This window comes from Salvelinus fontinalis, chromosome 41 (genome assembly GCF_029448725.1).
Source record: "Salvelinus fontinalis isolate EN_2023a chromosome 41, ASM2944872v1, whole genome shotgun sequence".
In the NCBI taxonomy this organism is placed as follows: Eukaryota; Metazoa; Chordata; class Actinopteri; order Salmoniformes; family Salmonidae; genus Salvelinus; species Salvelinus fontinalis.
The window spans coordinates 21,036,514-21,064,479 of record NC_074705.1 but is presented as its reverse complement, the minus strand read 5'-3'; the positions used below and the strand labels follow the sequence as shown (position 1 = coordinate 21,064,479).

Below are 27,966 nucleotides of genomic sequence, written 5' to 3'. Positions count from 1 at the left end.
CGAGAATCTGTCTCCGCACCACGTGCTCTCACCACTGGTGTCCCCCAGGGCTCTGTTCTAGGCCCTCTCCTATTCTCGCTATACACCAAGTCACTTGGCTCTGTCATATCCTCACATGGTCTCTCCTATCATTGCTATGCAGACGACACACAATTAATCTTCTCCTTTCCCCCCTCTGATAACCAGGTGGTGAATCGCATCTCTGCATGTCTGGCAGACATATCAGTGTGGATGACGGATCACCACCTCAAGCTGAACCTCGGCAAGACGGAGCTGCTCTTCCTCCCGGGGAAGGACTGCCCGTTCCATGATCTCGCCATCACGGTTGACAACTCCATTGTGTCCTCCTCCCAGAGTGCTAAGAACCTTGGCGTGATCCTGGACAATACCCTGTCGTTCTCAACTAACATCAAGGCGGTGACCCGTTCCTGTAGGTTCATGCTCTACAACATTCGCAGAGTACGACCCTGCCTCACGCAGGAAGCGGCGCAGGTCCTAATCCAGGCACTTGTCATCTCCCGTCTGGATTACTGCAACTCGCTGTTGGCTGGGCTCCCTGCCTGTGCCATTAAACCCCTACAACTCATCCAGAACGCCGCAGCCCGTCTGGTGTTCAACTTTCCCAAGTTCTCTCACGTCACCGCGCTCCTCCGCTCTCTCCACTGGCTTCCAGTTGAAGCTCGCATCCGCTACAAGACCATGGTGCTTGCCTACGGAGCTGTGAGGGGAACGGCACCTCCGTACCTTCAGGCTCTGATCAGGCCCTACACCCAAACAAGGGCACTGCGTTCATCCACCTCTGGCCTGCTCGCCTCCCTACCTCTGAGGAAGTACAGTTCCCGCTCAGCACAGTCAAAACTGTTCGCTGCTCTGGCACCCCAATGGTGGAACAAACTCCCTCACGACGCCAGGTCAGCGGAGTCAATCACCACCTTCCGGAGACACCTGAAACCCCACCTCTTTAAGGAATACCTAGGATAGGATAAAGTAATCCTTCTAACCCCCCCCTTAAAAGAGTTAGATGCACTATTGTAAAGTGGTTGTTCCACTGGATATCATAAGGTGAATGCACCAATTTGTAAGTCGCTCTGGATAAGAGCGTCTGCTAAATGACTTAAATGTAAATGTAAATGTAATGATGAAACATCCTGATTTGCGGTTCCTCCTTTAAAAGTTGTGTCATACTGCGGTACACCTTGCGTGCTGCTGCGGCATTCTGGGGCAGTCATTCAATTCTCAGCCATTCTTTCTGTTACAGCAAGTTATTGCTAGTTTGACCACCAGAGGGCATCTTTGAGAAGCATTTAATAGTATTCCGTATTTGCATTACCAGAGAATTTCAAACCTTTCTTGTAATAACATAGTATATGGGATTGATTTTAAGAAATTTGGCCAAATTAATTTGATTGATATTATGGTGTTTCCATTCGGAGAAAGAAGAAAAACTAAACCCTAGGGGTTTCTGTTAAGATGGAATGGAAAATATGGCGCTGTACAACGTGATTGTCGGGAGTAGGCTACAGGATTGGGGAATTCTAAATTGTTTGCCTTCATTAGACAACTTTGTTACAATATTTCTGTAAATCAGTGATATTTATTCCCAAAGTAATTCGTTATGGATCCATAACTAAATAAACATCTGCATTTTGAGAGAGTATTTTTTAAATCTTTATTTTATGAACGAAATGTGTTTATTTGTTTATTAGGCTACTGTGCAGTCTACAATACATACTGTAGTAAACATGGGAAAGTGCCTAATTCCTTACATAAGGGAGAGCAGGCCATGTCTGTAATACAGAATGCAGGTCACACGGGAGGCCAGTGTTATTTCATAGTTGTGATGTCTTCACTATTATTCTACAATGTAGACAATAGTAAAAATAAATAAAATCCTGGAATGAGTATGTGTGTCCAAACTTTTGACTGGTACTTGCTTAATTAATTTGATTAATATTATGATGTTTCTACTCCATGTAAAATGAAAAACCCTCTGGGTTTCCGTCAGGATAGAACAGAAAATATAGCGCTGTACAACGTGACGCTCATAAATTCAGAGCATTGTCGGTTTGTAAATTCAGACCGTTTCGCTCTCGGAGCGCACACTCGACGTTCGTGCCAAGGAGTAGGGTTGATTTGAGCGTTCTGGCCTTACAACGGCCATAACGCTGGCTAGCTACTTCCAGACACAAATGAGACCACTCTGACTATTTTTCTCGCCCTAGCAGAGCTGGTAAGGCAGTTTTTGTGTTAACCAGAGTGTTGATGACTGTAAATGTGCTGCTGGAAATATTCAACGGGTATTGAGCGCTCGTAAAGTAATTATTCTGCGCTCTGGTACACTGACGAGAGTGCTCTGAAATCCGTGTAGATAGAAGGCTGGACACATGACATTTTTAACAACGTTCTTTTCTGATAAAAAACTAGTTAATTGCATCCGCCATGGAGCCCAGTTTCATAATATGACCATATTTCCCAGCTGCTTGCCGTCGTTTTGAAGTAATCACGAAAAAAAACAGGCCTTAGTGCATTTTTCACCCTGCCAGCTCCTATTAGTTATATTGAGCACCGTGGTACCAACTCGCCTTCCGAACGTCCTATGCCCAGTTTATTGTTCAACGTCACAATGCCTGCTTCGCTATTGTTGACAATGAGACCTGCTCACGTTGTTTTATAGTTAAAATGTAAACAACAAAAATAATATTGGAACTCTGCGGCCTTCCCATTGTTTCCTATGGGGGAAATATAGGCATGTCTGTCTATTTCACAAAATATCTCGCAATGTGTATATTTAGATATTTTTTCAAGTCGACGCCATTTTAAACATGAGAATCCCCTCTTTTTAATTATGTAAGCCTGGGCAGCTAGCTCGGGTGTCATCAAATGCTAGCCCCAAAATATTTTTTGCCCTTGGAACGCTGAGCTCCCCCCATTGTTTTCATATGGAAAGGCATACCGGTCTATTTCGCCAAAAAGTTTTTGTTCAAGTAGGGCACCATTTTAATCAGGAGAATCTCCACCTTTGTAATTATATAAGTCTGTGCAGCGAGCTCGTTTGTCATCGATCGCTAGACCAGAAAGTCAGACGTTTTTATTTTTTCCCTACTTTTTCTTTCAGAGACATAAACACAGTTGACACCATCGAGGTGCGGATGATACTTTCTACACAAGTAGTTTTTTTCCAGTTTCGTCCCACAAACAGATTGTAGTGGTAAAAGAAAAAGGGATACATTTTTTATGGAATTCTAAGCATCACTCCAGTAAAAAACGGCTCTGCGAACATTCGATTCAATTAATTTGCTATGGGCTCGCGCTAGTGTTCCAGTTTAGCCAACATTCTTAAGCTGTTTTTCAGCCTTGGGTGATTTTTGACTCGTTCTATTGTCCAGCCTATAGATAGCCAGAGCGAATATACGAAAGCACCCAAATGTTCATTGAGAAAGCACAACGACTATACTATTTAGCTAAACTAAAAATTACGATTATAATCAAGTCAATAAACATTGGGTAGTTAGTTAGCCTATAGTTAATATACTGGCAAGTTTGATGTATAACTACTAACGTTAAGCTGACTGTGACGACCCTCCCACTCTGTCTGCCGAATTCTTATTCTTGGCTCTTGTTTTCCTTAAATAGGATGTCGGTGGGCGGAACCGGGAGGGTGGTCAGTGAAATGGGACACACCTGGGCTCGGCTGTGTCCCAGGATAAATGCACCTCTTCCCCAATCATTGAGGAGACTCTCCATACAGACACAGGCAGATTTTGGTTGTGGCTATTTGGTTTGTTTGCGTTGGCACCTTTCAACACCCCTCATGACATGTATACACGTGACCACTCACTTACACTACTGACTAAACACACACCATTGTTAATTGTATTTACTTTACTTCAGTTAATAAATATGTTTTGTTATTTTTTATCTCCACGTTGTCTCCCTTTTTGTTACGGGCTTCGAGCCGGTTCGTGACACTGACATACCAGTACATACTGCTGTAATGATATGCTATGTGGTTCATAAGGACAGCGTAGCTAGCAAATTGTCAGCCAACATAACATGCAAGGTAATTAATTTGAAAAGTAATTACTGTATTACATTGAGTAGCAAGCTACCCCTTGGTCGTTAGGTCAAATCTGGTCTGTGATAGGAGTTTTTTTTCTTCTCACACCTAGCTCAGCTATTAGACTATTCTTTAGTAAAGGTTTTATAGTCTATTGTTCAGCTAAGAGCCCCCCTCCCCAACTTGCAACAAATTGTTGTTGCCATCTCATTCCTTTTCCTCTTCCATGTGTCATCATTCTGCTCCTGAGTGGCTCGCTTGTGGGCGTGCTGGCAGGATATGGCAGCATCTTCGGTTGTGTGTCAAGAATTCTGCATACAGTAGCACATTTGTATGAAAGTGTGGTTCTTCACAGGCAAATTGTTATATGCTATGGAGGTACATTTTGTGTCTTTTTGTCGAGAGAAAAAACTTTTTTATTTTCAATCAAAAATAATTATTCTGAAAGCAACTTTTTCTCGACACAAAGGAAGTCAAAGCGGACACCTACGAAGATGTCATCTCAGGTAAGCAGCACTGGGCTGTATTGACATATCCCAAAAAGGACATATGCTGATTTAAATTGAATGGTCATATCTCAGTTATTGTTTTCATATCTATAAAAAATAAGCTGTTTTCTTAACTTTCAGAGAGCGAGCTGATCAAGGGGTCGAAAATGTAGATATTGCCAGATGTTCACTGTCCGAGGAACAGGCCATGGAAGCTTTATTGCTGGCAAAAGTGTCCATAATTAATTAAACTGTTCTGTGTTCTTTTTCTCCATCTCTGTCTGTTTTTTTGTGCATTTTTTGTACCTGTCTCACATGCATTAATTTAAAACACTTTAAGATGTCAGCTGCTAATTTTCAGATTTACACCACATTAACACAGCCATTTTTTCACCTGTTGTTGTTCTGTTGCTGCCAAGTCATGATTTCCCTGGTGGTGAGACACATAGCCCTCTATATTTAAATGTTTCACGTACACTCCGATAGGTGTCTGCGTCACATACAGTATCTTCTATTGACATTATCTTCCATTGTTTGTCCTCATGTGTCTGTTTTTCAGCATAAAGTACTCTGTAGCCACTTAATGTGGACACCAGGTGAGACCACACACACACACAATAACAGTCTCTCTTCTTCACTTCATCCCTCTCCCCCTTCTCCCTAAATCCTCTAGGTTATATCAGCTGTTTAGGTGAACCCCTCCCGCATCTGAACTGGCTGACACTGAGGGCACAGCATGATCATAGGTGAGATGTCAGTTGGTCTGGTCAACAGGAAGTATTATTAAAGAGATGCTTTACATTGAATTACAGACAGAGATGTAGTAGTCCCAGAGTTAATGATCCAAGGTCAGTTTAGCATTTCACCTCCTGATTATGATGACTGACCCTGTTAGAATAAAAAAAACAAGGCTTAATCATGCTCTCTCTCTATCCATCTGTCACTCGTCTGCAGGTATGTTTGGATGTGAGAGAGGAAGCCAGTCCCGTCATCGCCACCTCACCCGCTCTTAAGATAAACAGGGGGCCCAAGGAGACTCCGCAATTGTGATGAACTGAGAGAATATTAGGGTAGCACTGTAATTCATGAATCATATGCTGTCTGCCAATGTTCTTACCTCTTTCCCTTTCTGTCTTCTACACCTCTCTCCCCACCTCAGAGCAGGAGTGGTAAACACTGTTGAAGTGTATAATTGTAATACATACATGCATACTTGCAGATATGCAAGCAGACCGTGTTTAAACCACGTACAATATGCACTCAAGTTTAACTGAAGTATTATCAGAAACCTGTTTCATCGTTTTCTCAGCTTCTCATTTCGTAAAAACCGGTCAAACTGATGACATTTCGCACAGGAACAATCTTTCCACTGTTTTGGAGTTATTGCATTTATTCGGTCCCTAAACGAAATACAACTTAACTCAGTGTTAATTAGAATACTAATACATCATCTTTTTTGATGTAAGACATTATTCTGGTGAGCACTACTTTATTTAGTCTTCTGGAGAAACAAGTTATGACAGAAGAGAACCTGCATGTATCTAACTACAGTTAACAAATAAATGGCCTACCAAATGTCAGAAATTATAAGCAGAAATGTATCTAAATTAGGGATAAAAGTAGCCTAAGCCAGTAGACTACAAGGTCCAGTACAGAGCATCGTCAAAATAAATTATTATGGTGGATAGAACTGCTCAGCTAGCCTACATTCTGAAGTGATTTGTTTGACAATTGAATGAAAACATCACACAACACCCATGATCTCCGAAACTAAGCCTACGCAGACCGTGAAAAACAACTGTAAACTGGATCAGATCAGTTTACATGCCACAGTATCCTGTCTAAAATCAGCATATCCCAGGCATCTTATCCGGGTTTCTCATAACCAGAATTCAAGGTTTTCGGGTTATTGTAAATGGGATATGATGTTTATAGGAGTCAAAAACAGAATACTTGAGTATCCCGAATAACAATGGGATATTGGAGTGCATGTAAACGTGATCAGTGATATGCATGGGCATATTTTGGGGAGGTTGTGATGCAGCTCTTCCTCAGTGTAGAATCAACTGGACATGTACTGTTACTGTCCTGACCCCATTCAGAATGTACCCCATACACTTGATTGACCCACATGCAATCCACAACCCGCCACACCATAGTCCCTGTGTTTATGCATGAATGCCTCCGGCAGTGTATGTCTGTCTCAAACATGTATATAGCGAGAACACATCTGACTTCATGTACAGTATCAGCACAGGTTTTTAAAATGTTTTTTTTTTTTCACTTGTAATAAAAAGGGCAACCTTCATAAAAAAATATATTTTTAAACAAGCATTTTGTTTGCTTTATTCAAAACGAGAAATACCAGGATGTAATGCAGAGATGAAGAAATTGAGCGACGTCGCCGTGATATATTAACAACCATCTAATTTTGCCATTCATCTTAAATAAATATTCTACGGAATGTTAATTGTGTAGCTCCACTGTGTAACCCACAATAGATCAGGTGAAAAGAGCAACGTTAACTTTGCTGCACATTATGCACATTACAAAAGGCTACATACAACCACATAACATGCTAATAATATCAGAAATAACTCATTATAAAACACAGCAACACAATTGTGACCTTATTTGGGGATGAACATCTGTTGAAACAATCAATCAATCAATCAATATTATTTTATATAGCCCTTCGTACATCAGATAATATCTCGAAGTGCTGTACAGAAACCCAGCCTAAAACCCCAAACAGCTAGAATGCAGGTGTAGAAGCACGGTGGCTAGGAAAAACTCCCTAGAAAGGCCAAAACCTAGGAAGAAACCTAGAGAGGAACCAGGCTATGAGGGGTGGCCAGTCCTCTTCTGGCTGTGCCGGGTGGAGATTATAACAGAACTATGCCAAGATGTTCAAAAATGTTCATAAGTGACAAGCATGGTCAAATAATAATCATGAATAATTTTCAGTTGGCTTTTCATAGCTGATCATTAAGAGTTGAAAAACAACAGGTCTGGGACAGGTGGGTGTTCCATAACCGCAGGCAGAACAGCTGAAACTGGAATAGCAGCAAGGCCAGGCGGACTGGGGACAGCAAGGAGTCACCACGGGCGGCAGTCCCGACGCATGGTCCTAGGGCCCAGGTCCTCCGAGAGAAAGAAAGAGAGAAGGAGAAAATTAGAGAGAGCCAAGATTTTCAAAATGTTCATAAATGACAAGCATGGTCAAATAATAATCAGGAATAAATCTCAGTTGGCTTTTCATAGCCGATCATTAAGAGTTGAAAACAGCAGGTCTGGGACAGGTAGGGGTTCCATAACCGCAGGCAGAAGAGTTGAAACTGGAATAGCAGCAAGGCCAGGCGGACTGGGGGCAGCAAGGAGTCACCACGGCCGGTAGTCCCGACGTATGGTCCTAGGGCTCAGGTCCTCCGAGAGAAAGAGAGAAGGAGAAAATTAGAGAGAGCCAAGATTTTCAAAATGTTCATAAATGACAAGCATGGTCAAATAATAATCAGGAATAAATCTCAGTTGGCTTTTCATAGCCGATCATTAAGAGTTGAAAACAGCAGGTCTGGGACAGGTAGGGGTTTCGTAACCGCAGGCAGAAACAGTTGAAACTGGAATAGCAGCAAGGCCGGGCGGACTGGGGACAGCAAGGTGTCAGCATGCCCGGTAGTCCTGACGTATGGTCCTAGGGCTCAGGTTCTCAGAGAGAAAGAGAGAACGAGAGAATTAGAGAGAGCATACTTAAATTCACACAGGACACTGGATAAGACAGGAGAAGTATTCCAGGTATAACCAACTGACCCTAGCCCCCCGACACATAAACTACTGCAGCATAAATACTGGAGGCTGAGACAGGAGCGGTCAGGAGACACTGTGGCCCCATCCGAAGAAACCCCCGGACAGGGCCAAACAGGAAGGATATAACCCCACCCACTCTGCCAAAGCACAGCCCCCACACCACTAGAGGGATATCCTCAACCACCAACTTACAATCCTGAGACAAGGCCGAGTATAGCCCACAAAGGTCTCCACCACAGCACAACCAAGGGGGGGCGCCAACCCAGACAGGAAGTTCACGTCAGTAACTCAACCCACTCAAGTGACGCACCCCTCCTAGGGACGGCATGAAAGAGCACCAGCAAGCCAGTGACTCAGCCCCAGTAACAGGGTTAGAGGCAGAGAATCCCAGTGGAGAGAGGGGAACCGGCCCTGGAGAGACAGCAAGGGCGGTTCGTGAAACAACACAGGAAACCATTTCAGGTTGTTTATTTGTAAAGGCGTCATTCACGTTTTCTGGTAAATCTTTTACAGCTTGCTGTAATTATATAATTTTTTCTGACTATTCATATATGACTCAACACTATACACGCCAACTACTACAGCAACTGAAATGACTGCAAACCTTAACAAAGAGCTGCAGTTAGTTTCAGAATGGGTAGCAAGGAATAAGTTAGTTCTAAATATTTCCAAAACTATTGTATTTGCGACAAATCATTCACTAAACCCTAAACCTCAACTATGTCTCGTAATGAATAATGTGGAAATTGAGGTGACTAAACTGCTTGGAATAACCCTGGTTGGTAAACTGTCATGGTCAAAACATATAGATATAACAGTAGCTAAGATGGGGAGAAGTCTGTCCATAATAATGCGCTTCTCTGCCTTAACAACACTTAACAACACTATCAACAAGGCAGGTCCTACAGGCCCTGGTATTGTTGCACCTAGACTACTGTTCAGTAGTGTGATCAGGTGATATGATATGTGGTGGTGTAGGGACGTTATGTGATGTACTGTTTTATCTTTAGCTCATTCATTACAAACAGTTCACTGTTTTATCTTTTGTTTTATATATAATGTGGGTGCTTTGGTGTGTTTGGACCCCAGGAAGAGTCTAATGGGGATCCCTAATAAATACAAATTATACACTGAGCATACAACACATTAAGAACATCTGCTCTTTCCGTGACAGACTGACCAGGTGAAAGCTATGATTCCTTATTGATGTCACTTGTTAAATCCACTTCAATCAGTGGAGATGAAGGGGAGGAGACAGGTTAAAGAAGGATTTTTGACACAACAGTGGGAAGCATAAAGCATTGAAGTCAACATGGGCCAGCATCCCTGTGGAACGCTTTAGACACCTTGAAGAGCATGCCCTAACTAATTGAGGCTGTTCTGAAGGCAAATATTGAGTGCAACTCAATATTAGGAAGGTGTTCCTAATGTTTGGTAAAACTCTGTGTCTGGGACAATCTTCACTTTATGGGTTGGCTCAGCTAAGTTCCTCCCCCGTCAGCCATGTTTGTGACATTAGTGAAGTGATGTGGTGACTAGTGTCGTTGTGAGCTCGTGAGATAACAGCGGCGAAGACTTGGCTTCAGAAGCTGGACAGAATCCAGTATATAGCTTTAAGGATATGTTCTGGTGCATTTAAATAAACATCTGTATGTGCCTTACTAGTGGAGGCAGGTGAGATGCCTTTGGATATACAGAGTAAAAAATTGTCATTAGCTTATTGGGTTAGGTTGAATGGCTGTGAGGTTGAGCATCCCACTGCTACACTTCTAGATAACGGTTGGGAATATACTAGTAGACAGGCAGTGGTTTTGGTTGGACAGTTGGACAGTTGGAAGCTTGCTAATGAGAGTGGTTTGAAGGAGTTGGAGGTTGGCCCTTCTGTGGTGATAGGGGATGTTCCTCCATGGTTACTCCCAGATCCTGTTGTTGATCAAGCCTTGGTAGAGAAAAGAGACGATTGGTCACAAGTCAGTGATAGAGGGTAACTGGTTAACAATTACATTGTCGGAAGTTTTTCACAGATGGATCCAAGGACCCAGAATGTGGGCGCACAGGAGCAGGCGTTTATGTTCCTGAATTTGATGTGCAGATATGTAGAACAGTTACAGATGAACTGTCAGTATACTCAGTTGAACTGTTGGCGATAATAGTTGCCTTCCAGTGGGTGGAGGAAGTGTAACCTGTTAGAATTATAGTATGCTCAGATTTGCTGTATGTATTGAATAGTTTATCATATGGTAAATGGAATAGGAGTGACCTACTATTGGAGGTATTCATGTTATTATGGAGAATTGAGAGAATTGGTGTATTAGTGAGATTCTGCTGGGACCCAGCACATTTGGGTGTGGAAGGGAATGAAATTGTAGACCAGTTCTCCAAAAGAGCTTTAAAATGAGATATAATTGATATTAATGTTCCACTGGGTAGAGGTGAGGCCAAACATAAGATGTGTGGCAGAAGAGATGGGACTCTGAGAAGAAGTATTTACAGTGCATTCGGAAATTATTCAGACCCCTTCCCTTTTTCCACATTTTGTTACGTTACTGCCTTATTATAAAATGTATTAAATAAAAAAAATGTCCTCATCAATTGACACAATACCCCATAATGACAAAGCGAGAACAGATTTTTAGAAATGTTTGCTAATTTGTTCAAAATAAAAAACAGATACCTTACACCCTCTAGTGGTGTGGGGGCTGTGCTTTGGCAAAGTGGGTGGGTTATATCCTGCCTGTTTGGCCCTGTCCGGGAGTATCATCGGATGGGGCCACAGTGTCTCCTGACCCCTCCTGTCTCAGCCTCCAGTATTTATGCTGCAGTAGTTTATGTGTCGGGGGGCTAGGGTCTGTCTGTTATATATGGAGTACTTCTCCTGTCTTATCCGGCGTCCTGTGTGAATTTAAGTATGCTCTTTCTAATTCTCTCTTTCTCTCTTTCTTTCTTTCTCTCTCTCTGAGGTCCTGAGCCCTAGGACCATGCCACAGGACTACCTGGCATGATGACTTCTTGCTGTCCCCAGTCCACCTGGCCGTGCTGCTCCTCCAGTTTCAACTGTTCTGCCTGCGGCTATGGAACCCTGACCTGTTCACCGGACGTGCTACCTGTCCCAGATCTGCTATTTTCAACTCTCTAGAGACAGCAGGAGTGGTAGAGATACTTTCAATGATCGGCTATGAAAAGCCAACTGACATTTACTCCTGAGGTGCTGACCTGTTGCACCCTCGACAACTACTGTGATTATTATTATTTGATCATGCTGGTCCTATATGAACATTTGAAAATCTTGGCCATGTTCTGTTATAATCTCCACCCGGCACAGCCAGAAGAGGACTGGCCACCCCTCGTAGCCTGGTTCCTCTCTAGGTTTCTTCCTAGGTTTTGGCCTTTCTAGGGAGTTTTTATGCTCCTACACCTGCATTGCTTGCTGTTTGGGGTTTTAGGCTGGGTTTCTGTACATCACTTTGAGATATCAGCTGATGTAAGAAGGGCTATATAAATACATTTGATTTGATTATTTACAAGTATTCAGACACTTTGCTATGCGACTCGAAATTGAGCTCAGGTGCATACTGTTTCTATTGATCATCCTTGAGATGTTTCTACATCTTGATTTGAGTCCACCTATGGTAAATTCAATCGATTGGACATGGGCTCCTGAGTGGCACAGCGGTCTAAGTCACTGCATTTCAGTGCTAGAGGCATCACAACAGACACCCTGGTTTGAATCCAGGCTGTATCACAACCGGCGGTGATTGGGCGGTGCACAATTGGCCCAGTGTCATCTGGGTTTGGACGGTGTAGGCCGTCATTGTAAATAAGAATTAATACTTATTAATACTTAATACCACCAATACTTTTCCTAGAGCTGGTTGCCCGGCCAAACAGTAATCGAAGGAGAAAGGCCTTGGTCAGGGAGGTGACCATGAACCCGATGGTCACTCTGACAGAGTTTCAGAGTTCCTCTGTAGAGATGGGAGAACATTCCAGAAGGACAATCAATCTCTGCAGCACTCCACTAATCAGGTGTTAATGGTTGCGTGGCCAGACGAAAGTCACTCCTAAGTAAAAGGCACATGAAAGCCCGCTTGGAGTTTGCCAATAGGCACCTAAAGAAACAAGATTCTCTGGTCTGATGAAACCAAGTTGGAACTCTTTGGCCTGAATGCCAAGCGTCACATCTGGAGGAAACCAGGCACCATCCCTATGGTGATGCATGGTGGTGGCAGCAATTTCTGCTTCAACAAAGTACTGAGTAAAGGGTCTGAATACTTATGTAAACGGAAGGAAGAGTTGGTGTTTGCTCGATTGCGCTTAAGAAATTGTACATTGAACTTGTCATTACATGTGGCTGGCAAGCATGTGAATGGTTTGTGTCTGGAGTGTATGGTCGATGAAACGGTGGAGCATATGCTGTTATTTTTGTAAGTATGTTGAAGAGAGGGTTGGATTGAAGTGTAGGGTCATTCAGGTTGGGAAAGGATTTTGTGGATGGGGGAAGGGTCTATTAGAAGTTAGTAGTGCTCTTTTTTGTTTTCTCAGAAGTACTGCGTTAGGTAGGAGGATTTAGAAACGTTATAAACCGTGAAGGACCACACACTCCAGCACAGTAGGTGGCGGCATGCACCTTTAACGTTGGTTTGCGGACCACTATTATATCATAGAAGAAGAGCTCGCGAGATCTGGATGTATTGTACGAGGCTAGTTGTGAACGGAATGCAACTTTGTAACGCCGAGTACAGCAGCTTTCAAGATTCGGTTTATGCACGTGGGCTTTACAATCAAATATTGAAGCATGTCGAGGTAGCGATCAGGCACAACGGACGACTTAACGACACATTTGGAAGTGGCAGTTGAGTTGCCTGCTAATCTACATTACTTAGCTATATTGAGAACTGTCAAGCTAGCTAGCTACTTGTCTGTCACACTTGACACAAGAGACTGGACGAGTGGCTCCGTCGCCGGGTACATCCTATTCTTTTGCACTCAGTTGTAACCATGTGGCCCTGCATAACAATATTTAGGCCGCTTCTATTGAAATTAAGATGCCGGTATGCTTTCTCAAAGGACATTCAGCTAACGTTAGTGTCACCAAGCAAACTGATCTTCAGACCCAGTGCATCATGTACAGGGGTGGGGAAGAAATGGACTCGACCAACAGGATACGACACGGGGTTGAAGACCTACAACAGCCTCACCAAACAGAAAGAACCACTGGTATTGGCGAAGGAAGGAATTGCTACTTGGTATGGAAAACATGGGATTTCATATAGCTAATTTACTGCTGCTGACAGGGGTATTGACGGTAGTAACTATTTGTACTGTTACTGCAGGTATAGCTGTGGACCCACTGTCTATGACCATGCTCACCTGGGGCATGCATGGTAACCCACTCTCAAAGTATATTTTCAATGATACAAAATGAAATGTCATAAGTTGATTTTGCTGTACCCAAACGGCTGAACTTGAATCTCTCTTTTAGTTCCTATGTCAGATTTGACATCATCCAGAGGGTTCTATCCAGGGTCTTTGGCATCAATGTCATTCATGTCATGGTCATCACTGACATCGATGATAAAATCATTAGAAGAGCTTTGGAGGTAGGCTTATTATACCTCCAATTCAGACCCTATAATCGAGATGCTGATGATATTGATGTATTTTTTTGTACTTTGATTATATTTTTGATGACATTGCAGAAAAGCATATCTCCAACAGTCCTCGCCAGAATGTACGAGGAGGAATTTAAAAATGACATGTTAGCCCTGAAGGTGTGTGAGTATGTAATGTTTGCTGGGTGGAAGACATTTGAGCTTTTGTTAGCTGTGTATTATATAGTACTTACCCTGCATACATTAATTACTGCACATATATTTGATATGTTAGCAAAGATATGCATGTTTATTTATATTTTTCAAGGTTCTTCCTCCTGCTGTGTACTTGAGGGTCACTGAGAATATACCTCAAATCGTGGCTTTCATTGAGGGCATCATCAGAAATGAACACGCCTATGCCACAAAACAAGGTATGTCTATATGTAAAAGTCATTGTTGATACATTCTCGTTGTTACTTTCTCAAGCCAAGATCAGTTTGTAAATAGTTGCAGGATCTGAATTCCGGGTGTTCATTCTTCTGCAGGGGACGTGTATTTCGATATCGGGTCCATCGGGGACCGTTACGGCAAGCTTATGGGTGCTAGAGATGCAGCTGGTGAGCCTGGTACGTGTTTACATCACTTCATTGTGACATTTTTTTGTCATACTTTAAAAAAAAATGTATTTCACCTTTATTTAACCAGGTAGGCCAGGTAGACCTGGCCAAGATAAAGCAAAGCAGTTTGACAAAAAACAACAACACAGAGTTACACATGAGATAAACAAAAGTACAGTTAATAACAATAGAAAAATCTATATACAGTGTGTGCAAATGGAGTAAGGAGGTAAGGCAATAAATAGGCCATAGTAGTAAAGTAATTACAATTTAGCAAATTAACACTGGAGTGATAGATGTGCAGATGATGATATGCAAGTAGAAATACTGGTGTGCAGAAGGGAGAAAAAAACAATACGGGGATGAGATAGGTAGTTGGATGGGCTATTTACAGATGGGCTGTGTACAGCTGCAGCGATCGGTAAGCTGCTCAGATAGCTGATGCTTAACGTTAGTGAGGGAGATACGTCTCCAACTTCAGCGATTTTTGCAATTCGTTCCAGCCATTGGCAGCAGAGAACTGGAAGGAAAGGCAGCCAAAGAGGTGTTGGCTTTGGGGATGACAAGTGAGATATACCTGCTGGAGCGCATGCTACGGGTGGATGTTGTTATGGTGACCAGTGAGCTGAGATAAGGCGGTGCTTTAAGTCAGAACCTTTCAGAGTAGTGATGCTGGTCGGGCGAGCGGGTGCAGGCAGCGATCGGTTGAAGAGCATGCATGTAGTTTTACTAGCGTTTAAGAGCAGTTGGAGGCCACGGAAGGAGTGTTGTATGGCATTGAAGCTCGGAGGTTTGTAAACACAGTGTCCAAAGAAGGGCCAGATGTATACAGAATGGTGTCGTCTGCGTAGAGGTGGATCAAGGAATCACCCGCAGCAAGAGCGACATCATTGATATACAGAAAAAAGGGTCGGCCTGACAATTGAACCATGTGGTACCCCCATAGCGACTGCCAGAGGTCCGGACAACAGGCCCTCCGATTTGACACACTGAACTCTATCTGAGAAGTAGTTGGTGAACTAGGCGAGGCAGTCATTTGAGAAACCAAGGCTGTTGAGTCTGCCGATAAGAATACGGTGATTGACAGAGTCGAAAGCCTTGGCCAGGTCGATGAAGATGGCTGCACAGTACTGTCTTTTAACGATGGCGGTTATGATATCGTTTAGTACCTTGAGCGTGGCTGAGGTACTAAACGCTGTGATTGCACAGCCATGATTGCAGCTGTGATTGCACAGCGGAAAAGGTACGATGGGATTTGAAATGGTCAGTGATCTGTTTGTTCACTTGGCTTTTCGAAGACTTTGGAAAGGCAGGGCAGGATGGATATAGGTCTGTAACAGTTTGGGTCTATTGTCACCCCCTTTGAAGAGGGGGATGACCGCGGCAGCTTTCCAATCTTTAGGAATCTCGGACGATACGAAAGAGAGGTTGAACAGACCAGTAATAGGGGTTGCAACAATGGTGGCGGATTGTCTAGCCCAACTGATATGTACGGGTCCAGGTTTTGCAGCTCTTTCAGAACATCAGCAATCTGAATTTGGGTGAAGGAGAAGCTGGGGAGGCTTGGGCAAGTAGCTGCGGGGGTGCGGAGCTGTTTGCAGGGATTGGGGTAGCCAGAAGGAATGCATGGCCAGCCGTAGAGAAATGCTTATTGAAATTCTCGGTGGTGATAGTGTTTCCTAGCCTCAGTGCAGTGGGCAGCTGGGAGGAGGTGCTCTTATTCTCCATGGACTTAACAGTGTCCCAGAACTTTTTGGAGTTAGAGATGGAAGGATGCAAATTTCTGTTTGAAAAGGCTAGCCTTTGCTTTCCTGACTGACTGTGTGTATTGGTTCCTGACTTCCCTGAAAAGTTGCATATCGCAGGGACTCTTCGATGCTAGTGCAGTACACCACTGGATGTTTTTGTGCTGGTCAAGGGCAGTCAAGTCTGGAGTGAACCAAGGGCTATATCTGTTCTTAGTTCTACATTTTTTGAAAGGGGCATGCTTATTTAAGATGGTGAGGAAATTACTGTTAAAGAACAACCAGGCATCCTCTACTGACGGGATGAGGTCAATATCCTTCCAGGATACCCGGGCCAGGTCGATTAGAAAGGCCTGCTCGCAGAAGTGTTTTAGGGAGCATTTGACAGTGATGAGGGTTGGTCGTTTGACCCCGGACCCATAACGGATGCAAGCAATGAGGCAGTGATCGAAATCAGCTGAGATGTATTTGGAGGGCAAGTTGGTCAGGATAATATCTATAACGGTACCCATGTTTACGGATTTAGGGTTGTACCTGGTGGGTTCCTTGATAATTTGTGTGAGATTGAGGACATCGAGCTTAGAGTGTACTTCCTTTGTGTTTGGAAGACTACAGTATGCTTTTTCAAAACCATAGGCAATGATTGACTAACTGATACATGTTTTGGGTAGGAACTAAGCTTTAACATACTGTTTCCTAGGGGACACAGAGAAACGGGACAGCAGAGATTTTGCCCTGTGGAAGGCTTCCAAGCCGCAGGAGCCCTCCTGGGAGTCTCCCTGGGGCAAGGGAAGACCCGGCTGGCACATCGAATGCTCCACCATTGCCAGGTGCCAACCTCATTTTACTAACCCTTGGTTATTGAAGAATAACCCTATATTCATCATTTAGGACTAACATAGTACCAGATCTGTTTGTGCTTTCTTGCCAATGAAAATGACCACTGGAGTTGGCAAGACGGCACAAACAGATCTGGAACCAGGCTACTTTAGGTCATCATCATGTCTTTGCTTTTGTTTTCAACTCATTCTCTGTCACAGCAAGAAATATTTGCCTACCTACCATGGCCTCTGTTTAATCTGATAAAATATGCATTTTATTATCACCATGTAATTTATATGTTGGGAGTTCACCGTATGGAGTTAAATAATCCCCCTGGTGTCTGTCACTTTGGGCTGAAAGTATATGGGAATGCATTTCGATCCGTTTTCCGAAGGTTTACTTTCACCTCTCCGGTCTCCAGCTCTGTGTTTGGAAGTCAGCTGGACATTCACTCTGGGGGCGTCGATCTGGCCTTCCCTCACCATGAGAATGAGATCGCCCAGTGTGAGGCCTACCACCAGTGTGGCCAGTGGGGGAACTACTTCCTGCACTCAGGTAGGACTCCACAGTCCTGTGACACGTAGGTCGTATTCAGTAGGGCACACCGTAGCAAAACGGAAATGATTTTCTTCTTACTGTACATGTCCAAGGGAGTCTCTTTATGTTTCAGTCGGTTTTATTTAGATTGAAAGATAATTAACATGACTGTGATGTCCACTTACATGGATAATGCTTTACTCACGACCTCCATGGGTAACGATAGAGATGATTCATATCGGTATTTCTACTTTTACTTTCTTTTCTTATGCAGGACATTTACATCTTAAAGGAAGTGCTGAGAAAATGTCAAAGTCCTTGAATAATTATATATCGATAAAGGTAAAGTGTTGATCTACAGTACATTACTACTTTTAAATCGGTAAACATCATTACATGGTTTCAGGCTTGCACTATAGAAAAGGTCATTCGTTTTATAACAAGCCTTCGTTCTTCCTAATTTGAGGTAATATGTACTTCATGTGTATTCATCTCTCTCACTTGTAGGATTTCCTAGAATCGTACTCCGCCAATGAATTCCGAATGTTCTGCCTTCTGACCAAATACAGATCAGGTGTGAACCCTTTTTGGTTGTTTTGATGATGGTAAACTGGTTTTAATTTTACTCAAGTGATGTTGAGCTCTGGGGTCATCTTTTTTGTTGTTCGCAGCAATCGACTACAGTGACGCCAGCTTGAACGAAGCTCAGAGCTCCCTGGCAACCATTACTGCCTTCACCCATGATGCCCAGGCCTACATGAGGGGCCAGCTGCAGTGCCAGGCTGTGCAGGAGGGGGCATTATGGGAAAGGTAGGGCCTACATCTCCTTTCTGCTATTATACTTTATATGCAGTGTAGTACCGCATTGAATACACACACACACATTCATTCTAGTGCAGGAACGTCGCATCAGGAGAGTCACGTGCATTCTCAGTTCATTGAGACATCACTGCCATTTTCGTTTCTGATGACGCCTTTGTCAGGGTGATACGTTCACTGGCATATTTTACACAAGGTGGGTCACTTATCTATGTTTAAGTGTCGTAGGTCAGGTTGAACAGTTCATTTTCCTACCATATCACATGTCCTTCGGAAGGTAAGCAGATTAACCTCGACCAATTCCTTGGCGTCTGTGTTTTCAAGGTTAGCTGAAACCAAAGCAAACGTTGTCAGAGCGCTGGCAGATGACTTTGATACGCCAAGGGTCGTTAATGCCATCATGAGCCTTGTTTACCATGGGAACCGCCATCTTCAGCCCGTCACTAAGGTAACCTGTCCAAGATGAGAACCATGACAAATGTAGCGTACCACTCTGAGGAACAGTTTCAGGCAAAGAAAGTCAACGTCTCAGCATGTCAACACACAACTAACCTGAATAAGATGTAACATAATCACAAGTCATACCTTCACACATTGCATTGAATTGTTACAAAGATGACACAATTTCTCATGTAGATATTCCTGTGTTTCATAAGGGGATGGCTTATACTGTATGGTGAATGGTTCACTGTTACTTGTTGTGCCTTGTCTGAGTAGCCTGACAGTTCACCAAGGAGCCCAGCTGTGTTTGGGGCCTTCCTCACCTACATCAGGGAAGTCTTTGATGTCCTGGGGGTCGACCTGCTGGACAGAAAGGTCCGAGATTAAAGTTCATAGTAACACACAGCTGGCTGACATTATGACGGCACAATAGGAGTGTATCTCCTCAAATACTCAGCGCACCACTAAGGCCGGGGTTCAATCCGATCGGGCTCTGCACCTTTTAAAGCAATGTTCGCGGAGACCGTATTCACATTAAATGCAGCATATGTCGGCTCAATCAGAAATAGACTTTAAATATCAATAAGCACTATTATACGGATCTACCACTGATTGGATTGAATCCTGGCCTTATTCCAGTGCAACATATGATTGTGTGTCTGCACCGTTTTAATGGTAAATGTCCATAAACGATTGCCACCATCTCTTTGATGTAAATGCCAGCAGTATTGGTAGTATGTTGTCTTTTTGATGCAAGTTACTTTTTTTCTGTGGTTAAAATGGCACCTATTATTGGCCTAAAATCAGGTTAATTATAACCATTTTATGTTACATTTGACATTTTAGTAATTTAGCAGACACTTTTATCTAGGGCGACTTAAGTGTAAGTGCATACACGTAAGTGCATACATTTTTGTACTGGTCCACCGTGGGAATCGAATCCACAAACCTGAGCCACACAGGACCATAACCCTAACTGCTTTACTTGTTCCATATCTCACCTCTCTTCATCTTCAGGAGGCTCATTCTGTTGATTCTTCGGGGACCCTAGAGAACGTGGTGGAGCAGTTGGCTCGTTTCCGTAGCGATGTGCGGGCCTTCGCTTTGTCCGTGGAAGACACGCTCCCTGGAGAGCCCGCCTATGCCAGTCCAAGACAACGCTCCGAAAAGTTACCCCTCCTCAAGGCCTGCGACACCCTGCGGAAAGACCTTGCGTCTATGGGAGTGCACATAAGGGTTAGTGTGTGTGGAGGCTCCTCAAAGGAGGAAGGGGAAGACGATTGTACTCAGTGAGTTTCATTAAAAATAGTGAAACATTAAGAAAGTTATCATTTTTAGATAAATCTATACTAAATATATTCACACCAAATAACTGATTAAAACACTGTTTTGAAATGAAGGTCTACAGTAGCCTCAACAGCACTCTCAGGTAGCACCATGGTGTAGCCAGAGAACAGCTAGTTTCTGTCCTCAGGTTCTGTATTGAAGTCAATAAACCCAAGGAGGCTTATGATTCTCACCCCCTTCCATAGACTTACACAATAATTATAGCGACTTCCAGAGGACGTCCTCCAACATATCAGAGCTCTTGCAACATTAACTGACATGTTATCCTACCAATCAAATGTGTGGACATTTAAAAGCTAAAATGAACGAGAGAAACTGTGCAAATTACTTGTGCTAATTTTGTTAGCATTTTGGTAATAGACACCCAATGGACTTTTTGCATTGTTAGCGCCCCCTTGTATGCTAAACTGGTAATAGCATAAATCCCAGAATGGCAGAATAACAGTATAAAAATCTCGATAACACCCAAGCATATTGTAGCGGGTTTACTAACGCGTTTTCTTCTAGTAGCTATGTTGACTGTGACATTAACTAATATGGTGATAATTGTAGGCTGTGTGTAGCGGTTAGCGGGTATGTTATGAAAATTTGTCTTGGAGAGGTTTTTTCACTGGGTCATAGACAGCTGTTGTGCACCATGGTCCACAAGTGAAGAGAAAAGGTAAGATGCGAGAAGGAATTATTCATCGAGCAAGGTGATGATGCTGTTTGTATGTGGCTGCTATGAAAGTGAACTGTGTGTGGGTGATCAGAGGTGTATTCCTTCTGCCAATTCTGTTGCAAAACTTTTCTTAAATGTAAGTAAATGAGATGGACCGACCTGCAATAGAAACTCTTGTTTTGGTTGTAAAATGGAACAAATGTTTGGACTAGATGCAGGCAAGAGTGTGCAAGGCGGTATTGAATGTGTCACTGCCACCTTTCTCTCAAACTCCTGTGCACCTATGTTAATACGTTATGAACTTACATATGTAGGTTAGGTTGTAGCAACCTCATGATGGGTATAGGGCAAATTCAAGTATCATGTAGAAGCCTAAACCTATCGATGTTACATTGAGCGGGGTGAATGGAATATGAATGACATGAGTAAAGAACGTTTTGGAAGCACTGGATTAGCTCTCATTTAGCATTTAATTGTCATTTCCTTTAGGCAAGTAATATTTGAATGAAGAAAAAAATCACATTTAACACTTGAAATATTTTTCCTCAAAAGTAAAACCTTAGGTTTTAAAGTAAAACTAATCCAAGAAGTTGAACACTTAGAAACTTTATGCCATCTATTGTCTAAAAATACATCCTGCATAGCTATGAACTGATATTGCAAAATATGCCATACTGTTATAACTTGCTTGAAAGACTTGAGTGTTTGTAGTATGAGGTTTAACTGGGTGACATTCCTTCATTATGACTCAAGTTGTTCTTTTTTTTCTGGATTCAGGACAGAGGCCCCAACTCCACGTGGGAGATTTCGCAGAAGAGGCCAGCTGGCCAAGACAAGAAATAATAGAACAGAATTGCGAACAGAATGTGCTTAGATTGAGTTTTGTATGAAGATTGAGGACTACCACAAAGACTGGGAGACATGGTTGGAGCTGCTATGATGTTGACGGTTTACTCAAGACTTTGGAAGGATTGGTATAATGGATTTGTCAAAGGGCAGGTTGGACTATATCACAGGCATTGGATATGATACTATCACATAGTTATAAATGGGATTGTCATAAAATTATACTTAGGTCTGCAAAAAAGTGTTGACAGAATTGTATATAAAATATTGTTAATGTAAAATATTTTTCACCAAGCTACTTGATTCAAAGTAAAATGTATTTCAGGGGAATGACTATCAAATATGTAAATCTTTTGAAATCAGAATTGTCAAATTATTCCTGTGCAAAATGCCATTTAAATTATTACACACTAAAACAAAATATAAATGCAACATGTAAAGTCTTGGTCCCATGTTTCATGAGCTGAAATAGAAAATCAAAGACATTTTCTATATGCACAAAAAGGTTATTTTCTCAAATGTTGTGCACAAATTTATTTACAACCCTGTTAGTGAGCAATTCACCTTTGCCAAGATAATCCATCCACCAGACAGGTGTGACATATCAAGAAGTTGATTAAATGGCATTACACAGGTGCACCTTGTGCTGGGGACAAAAGGCCACTTTAAAAGGTGCAGTTTTGTCACCCAAAATAATGCCACAGATGTCTCAAGTTTTGAGGTAGTGTGTTATTGCCATGCTGACTCCACGAATATCCACCAGAGCTGTTGCCAGATAATTTAATGTTCAATTCTCTACCATAAGCTGCCTCCAACGTTGTCCAGTGGATTTTGCCTGCTATTTTTGTTCAGTGTTTGTCTTTCTGTTGTTACATTATACTAATTGCTACTGATTTCATCAACACACACACATTAGAGGGGGAGGAAATATAGAAGTAAAAAGATGCCAACCATTGTGATAAAATGTTAATTTCTCAGTTTATTAATTGTTATCAAATAAACGTCACAAGACAAATATAGCACAACAAATACAATAGCTACAACCATGCAAATATAAAGGGAAACTCCTCTTTGGGTTGGTGGAGAACATTTACATTTTCCAATCAAATCTCAGTAATTTGATTGATGTTTCTGCATGCTCGTTGGCCAGATACTACTTTAAATCGACCAAGTTTCCCCTGTCATCATTTTCTGAGTGAACTCTGATCATTGAGCAAGCTGTGTCACAATTTCATTGATATATCCGTTCATGTAGAAACGAGTCATATGCTTTTTATTCTGCGGTGGATGCTAAATGGGTAGAAGTTGACTCACGGTTGGTTTGGTAAATCCTATGCATTCTTTCGCTTTAGACCGACAGATGTTCTATGCATGTCAAAACCGAAGGCCACCTGACAGACTGGAACAGTAAGGAAGCTTAATTGCTTTGACAATTTTATCAAATACGTTTTTAATGAAAGTCAATTGCACTTTTGAGATCGTGTCGCCTGTTCGGGTGTCTAGACGGAGAATGAAAAGACCCATGCCTGAAATGAAAAGGGCGAGGAGGCCCGACGTGAAACTGGTTATATTGGGGGACATGAACGTTGGGAAGACCTCTCTGTTACACAGGTACATGGATAAACAGTTCAATGATACCATTAGTACCGTCGGCGGTGCGTTCTACTTAAAGCAGTGGGGACCCTACAACATATCGCTTTGGGACACCGCAGGTAGTGTAATAAATACCATTTAAAATAACACAAACATATTGTATTTTTTATGATAAAAATGTTTTATTTCCAGTACTAGTATAGCACATGGGGAAAGTGCAGTGTCAATTTCTACTTTTATTTAGCATTTTTAAGTGCACAGACAGACTAATTGCAACTAATTATACTATACCCATCAAGCGTAATTTGTTGACAGACGCAAGCATTAATATGTATTTTCCAAATTCACAGGGTTTCAAGAAAATATCTTTTTGAAATTTGTATTTTATGTCTAATTTTGGGGGAGGATTGTTTACAGTGAGGAAAGAATGGGTGGAGGTAGTGCTTGCCACAGTAGTTAGGTCTACTTTACATACAGAGCTCAACTGAAGATAACATCTTATCTTGAGTGACTGGATTGAATGGAAAAATCCAGCAACCAGTAGCTTTTGTGTGTGGAATACCCACAGCATAATACAAATGGGTATATATGGTAAAAGTTTCTGTCTGCCCATGTATTGTGGAGCGACCGTGCATTCATAAACGCATATAAGGGAAAGGGGCTTATAATATAAAATAAAAAATGGTGGAATCTAATTGGAAAACATGTGATGTGGTTCCATTCACTGGCTTAATATATTACCTCATATTGACTCCCGCAAGGGAGATGGGTTTCTTGGAACAGTTCTTAGCGTGCAAGTCTGTTACCCAGAAGGCTGAGGGTTCGCAGACCACCTTGGACAAGCTCACTCTCCCTTCTTGATTCCTTACACTATGTAACCATCTAATCATGCTTAATGTTTCACTACTAGGTCGGGAGCAGTTCCACGGGCTCGGCTCCATGTACTGCCGGGGCGCGTCCGCTGTCATCCTTACCTACGACGTGACCAACTGGCAGAGCCTGGCCGAGCTGGAGGAGCGCTTCCTGTCTCTCACCGACACAACCAATCACGACTGTATCTACGCCGTGGTGGGCAACAAGGCTGACCTTACTGACCCCCCCAATGTGGAAGAAGACTATGAGGGGGGTTACCCCGTCCACACACCGCTCTATGCCTGCCACCTCATCCCTCCAGCCTCCCCTACTACGGTCTCCCCCGTGGCCAACCGAGAGGTTCGAAAGGAGGACGCCGTGGCGCTCTACCAGCGTATCCTCCGGTACAAGGCGCTGGATGAGTGTGTGAGCCCGCCTGCAGAGCGGATGTGCTTTGAGACGAGCGCCAAGACGGGTGCCAACGTGGACGAGTTGTTCGAGACGCTGTTCGAATTGGTGCTGCCGTCCATCCTGAGGATGAGGTCGGAGAGCGAGGCCTCACCCACCATTGACCTGGAGGACTATGGGCCGGTGTCCAGCAAGCAAACCAAGGGGGGCTGCTGCTGAACGGTGTAGGGTGAAGTAGCCCCAATATGCTGATCTTGGGTCTATTTTGCATTTTCCCCACATGGGTAAGGTTAGGATTGTGGGAGGCGAAGCTGATCCTAGATCTGTACCTTGGGGAACGTTTACCCCAGAGCCTGCTGAAGACAAGGAAGTAGTCTTGGGGAGAATCTCAATTGTATACTCCTCGCCTCTTCTCTCCTAGTATTCTTCTCATAACCCATTGGATAAGAAAGCCTGAGGTCCCTTCCCTCTGACCATCTCCAAACCTATTGGAGGAGCTGGAGAGAGGATGCGAGGAGTATGCAATTGAGAATCTTCCCTGGAGTTAGGGGTTGGTATTCACAGACGTACACATACGTACACCCACATTGTTTCTACTTTAATACAGAGGGATTACTCATCAAGTGAGCTCAACTGCTCAGCTAGGCCAGGTTACCGAACAGGCACTGGGCATGTGCCCCCGGGCCCCTAACCCATGTTTTTGTTGCATATGATACCAAAATGTGTAGAATTGTAGGAAATGTAGGTTTAAAACTGCAAAATTATCTTAACCTCATGGCAAAATGTGAACAAAATTAGATGCATTATAAAATACCAATAAAACCAAAAATCTGCCCAATGGCAAAAGTGTAGAATTGTATGAAATTGGCTTTAAAACTGTATTTGTCAAAATTTGCTCTTAACCTGATGACAAAATGTGTAGAATAGCATTAGAAAACTTCACTTTTTTCTCTCTGCACCATGGCAAAATGTGCTAATTCTGTAAGTAAATCCAGTAGTCCGGCACTGCTGTTCAGATTTGATGGTTTCACACTAAAAAGGAAATGTCACTTGTTTTTTAGTCAATTCTGATCTTGGGGAATTTTTGGACTGAGTTGCACAAAAATGTCACTTTTCTGAGCTGTTTGTCCTTGATAGAAAAATGTAGTTTCACTTGATTTTTGTGGCATTTGCCATTTTCAGACACCTTTTTATTTCTTTGTCTTTGTTTACCATCTGCCTAAATTAAAGCCATTCTACCTCCAATAATAGTTATTGAATTTCTGCTTTCTGTGAATAACATGTTTTTTAATTTCGAAGGCACCATGTTATTCAACATATGGTGTAAAATACTACCACAAGGGTGTAGTGTAGGGACTGTTTTTAGAGAGCTCCTATTGAAAATGGAGGACTAGGAATATGGCCAAAGAACCAAAATATCCTCTTTACCCCAAAAGACATTATGTTGCCACCTTGACTAAGAAATCAAACAGAATTGATGTACTGGTGAGACTGAGTCCCTGATGAGATTTCAAACTACTGTGCTTCATTTTAAACAACATTTTCACACATCCACTACTCAATGTTCTTCGAACATTTTGATTCTCTGGGAATTTAGAACGGAAACATTTCGAGATGTTCAGAATCCACAACTAGGGCTGAATGACATGTTATTGTGGCCACTTTACTCACCTGTCACCTTAGCCTTTGGAACAAGTGTTCTAGTAAGAGGTTTACATGCCCGAGTGTCAGTCTAGAACTGTGCCGTGGATATGATGGTGTTTGTTTGTCTTGAGCTGGTTAAATTAAGCTCCCTACCTGACAATCTGGGATGGACTGGGACCAGAAATGTTCTAGATAGATACTCAGCCAAAATAAAAATGTCCCTTTTTCAGGACCCTGTCTTTCAAAGATAATTTGTAAAAATCCAAATACCTTCACATGTCTTCATTGTAAAGGGTTTAAACACTGTTTCCCATGCTTGTTCAATGAACCATAAACAATTTATGAACACGCACCTGTGGATTGTTCATTAAGACACAAACAGATTACAGACGGTAGGAAATTAGGTCACAGTTATGAAAATGTAGGACACTAAAGATACCTTTCTACTGACTCTGAAAAACACTTTGCGTTTATCGTCAAAGGAATGAGCGTTACACCGAGGCCTGTACTCTGGAGCGGGATCGAGGTGTAGGGTCCGTCGTGGTCTGGGGCGGTGTCACAGCAGGCAATCTCAACGCTGTGCATTACAGGGAAGACTTCCTAATCCCTCATGTTGTACCCTTCCTGTAGACTCATCCTGACATGACCCTCCAGCATGACAATGCCACCAGCCATACTGCTCGTTCTGTGTGTGATTTCCTGACAGGAATGTCAGTGTTCTGCCATGGCCAGCGACGAGCCCGGATCTCAATCCTCGAGCACGTCTGGGACCTGTTGGATCAGGGGGTGAGGGCTTGGGCCATTCCCCCCAGAAATGTCCAGGAACTTGCAGGTGCCTTGGTGGAAAGTGGGGTAACATCTCACAGCAAGAACTGGAAAATCTGGTGAAGTCCATGAGGAGGAGATGCACCGCAGTACTTAATGCAGCTGGTGGCCACACCAGATACTGACTGTCACTTTTGATTTTGACCCCCCCCCCCCCCCCTTTGTTCAGGGACAGATTATTCAATTTCTGTTAGTCACATGTCTGTGGGACTTATTCAGTTAATGTCTCAGTTGTTGAATCTTGTTATGTTAATTCAAATATTTAAACATGTTCAGTTTGTTGAAAATAAACGTAGTTGACAGTGAGAGGACGATTCTTTTTTTGCTGTGTTTAGAAAACTCCCGTTGGCAAAAAAATGAAGTGCAACACAAATAATTTGTTCCGAACTGAGAGCATGTCCACGATGTGTCATATGAGGGCTGAGAATATTGTTCAGATGAATGATCAATTGTGCAGAAAAATGGAAACGCTCAAACAGATAATCATCAGGGAATGGTAAAACATGCAAGCAGAGTCTGATCACCCTCTTCCCGACTGAGATTTCTGCGGAGTATTTGTGCTTCTATATCAACTGGCTCTTCAAGAAAAGGACACGCCATGTCTGACACCTCCTTCAGTCTGCAGGCTTTTGATAAAGAGGAGAAACTCGGGGTAAGTTGAAAACCTGCCAGCGAGCAGGTTAGCTTAATGGAGTATGTTGCCATAGTGACTGACTCAGAGTTAAGCTGAACTGGCTTTGTAAAATGGGGCCCAGGTCATCTGATAAAGCAACATCAATCTCCTTATTGGTCAATAGCCCTTACACCGCCTGGAGGTGTGTTTTGGGTCATATTCCTGTTGAAAAACAAATTATAGTCCCACTAAG

General features: G+C 42.8%; 2 protein-coding genes across 3 annotated transcripts; both read left to right on the top strand.

Moving 5' to 3' along the window:
* Positions 1–13,004: 13,004 nt before the first annotated feature.
* cars2 (cysteinyl-tRNA synthetase 2, mitochondrial) lies at positions 13,005–22,218 on the top strand. 2 transcript variants are annotated; one of them, XM_055908127.1, is made up of 15 exons: positions 13,005–13,595; positions 13,683–13,733; positions 13,832–13,949; positions 14,049–14,120; positions 14,269–14,374; positions 14,489–14,569; positions 17,006–17,135; positions 17,549–17,682; positions 17,939–18,006; positions 18,172–18,238; positions 18,336–18,474; positions 18,808–18,931; positions 19,201–19,299; positions 19,942–20,160; positions 21,710–22,218. In XM_055908127.1, exons 1-15 carry the CDS (start codon positions 13,348–13,350, stop codon positions 21,773–21,775), a joined length of 1,722 nt encoding a protein of 573 aa, XP_055764102.1. In that variant the 5' UTR covers positions 13,005–13,347; the 3' UTR covers positions 21,776–22,218. The 2 variants fall into 2 exon arrangements, with proteins under 2 accessions (XP_055764102.1, XP_055764105.1); XM_055908130.1 differs by lacking the exon at positions 14,049–14,120.
* Positions 22,219–22,315: 97 nt separating this feature from the next.
* Positions 22,316–25,885, top strand: LOC129840331 (ras-related protein Rab-20-like). The gene is made up of 2 exons (XM_055908131.1): positions 22,316–23,490; positions 24,282–25,885. The coding sequence occupies exons 1-2, from the start codon at positions 23,232–23,234 to the stop codon at positions 24,848–24,850; spliced, it is 828 nt and encodes a 275-aa protein (XP_055764106.1). The 5' UTR covers positions 22,316–23,231; the 3' UTR covers positions 24,851–25,885.
* Positions 25,886–27,966: the final 2,081 nt, after the last annotated feature.

What these genes read in the sequence shown, in the direction of transcription:
- cars2 (XM_055908127.1), top strand. Translation starts at nt 13,348, where the DNA reads ATGTGGCCCTGCATAACAATATTTAGGCCGCTTCTATTGAAATTAAGA. An exon ending in TCTGACCAAATACAGATCAG is followed by an intron (nt 18,239 to 18,335) that starts GTGTGAACCCTT and finishes TGTTGTTCGCAG; the next exon opens with CAATCGACTACAGTGACGCC. An exon ending in GAGGGGGCATTATGGGAAAG is followed by an intron (nt 18,475 to 18,807) that starts GTAGGGCCTACA and finishes TGTGTTTTCAAG; the next exon opens with GTTAGCTGAAACCAAAGCAA.
- LOC129840331 (XM_055908131.1), top strand. Translation starts at nt 23,232, where the DNA reads ATGAAAGTCAATTGCACTTTTGAGATCGTGTCGCCTGTTCGGGTGTCT. An exon ending in ATCGCTTTGGGACACCGCAG is followed by an intron (nt 23,491 to 24,281) that starts GTAGTGTAATAA and finishes TTTCACTACTAG; the next exon opens with GTCGGGAGCAGTTCCACGGG.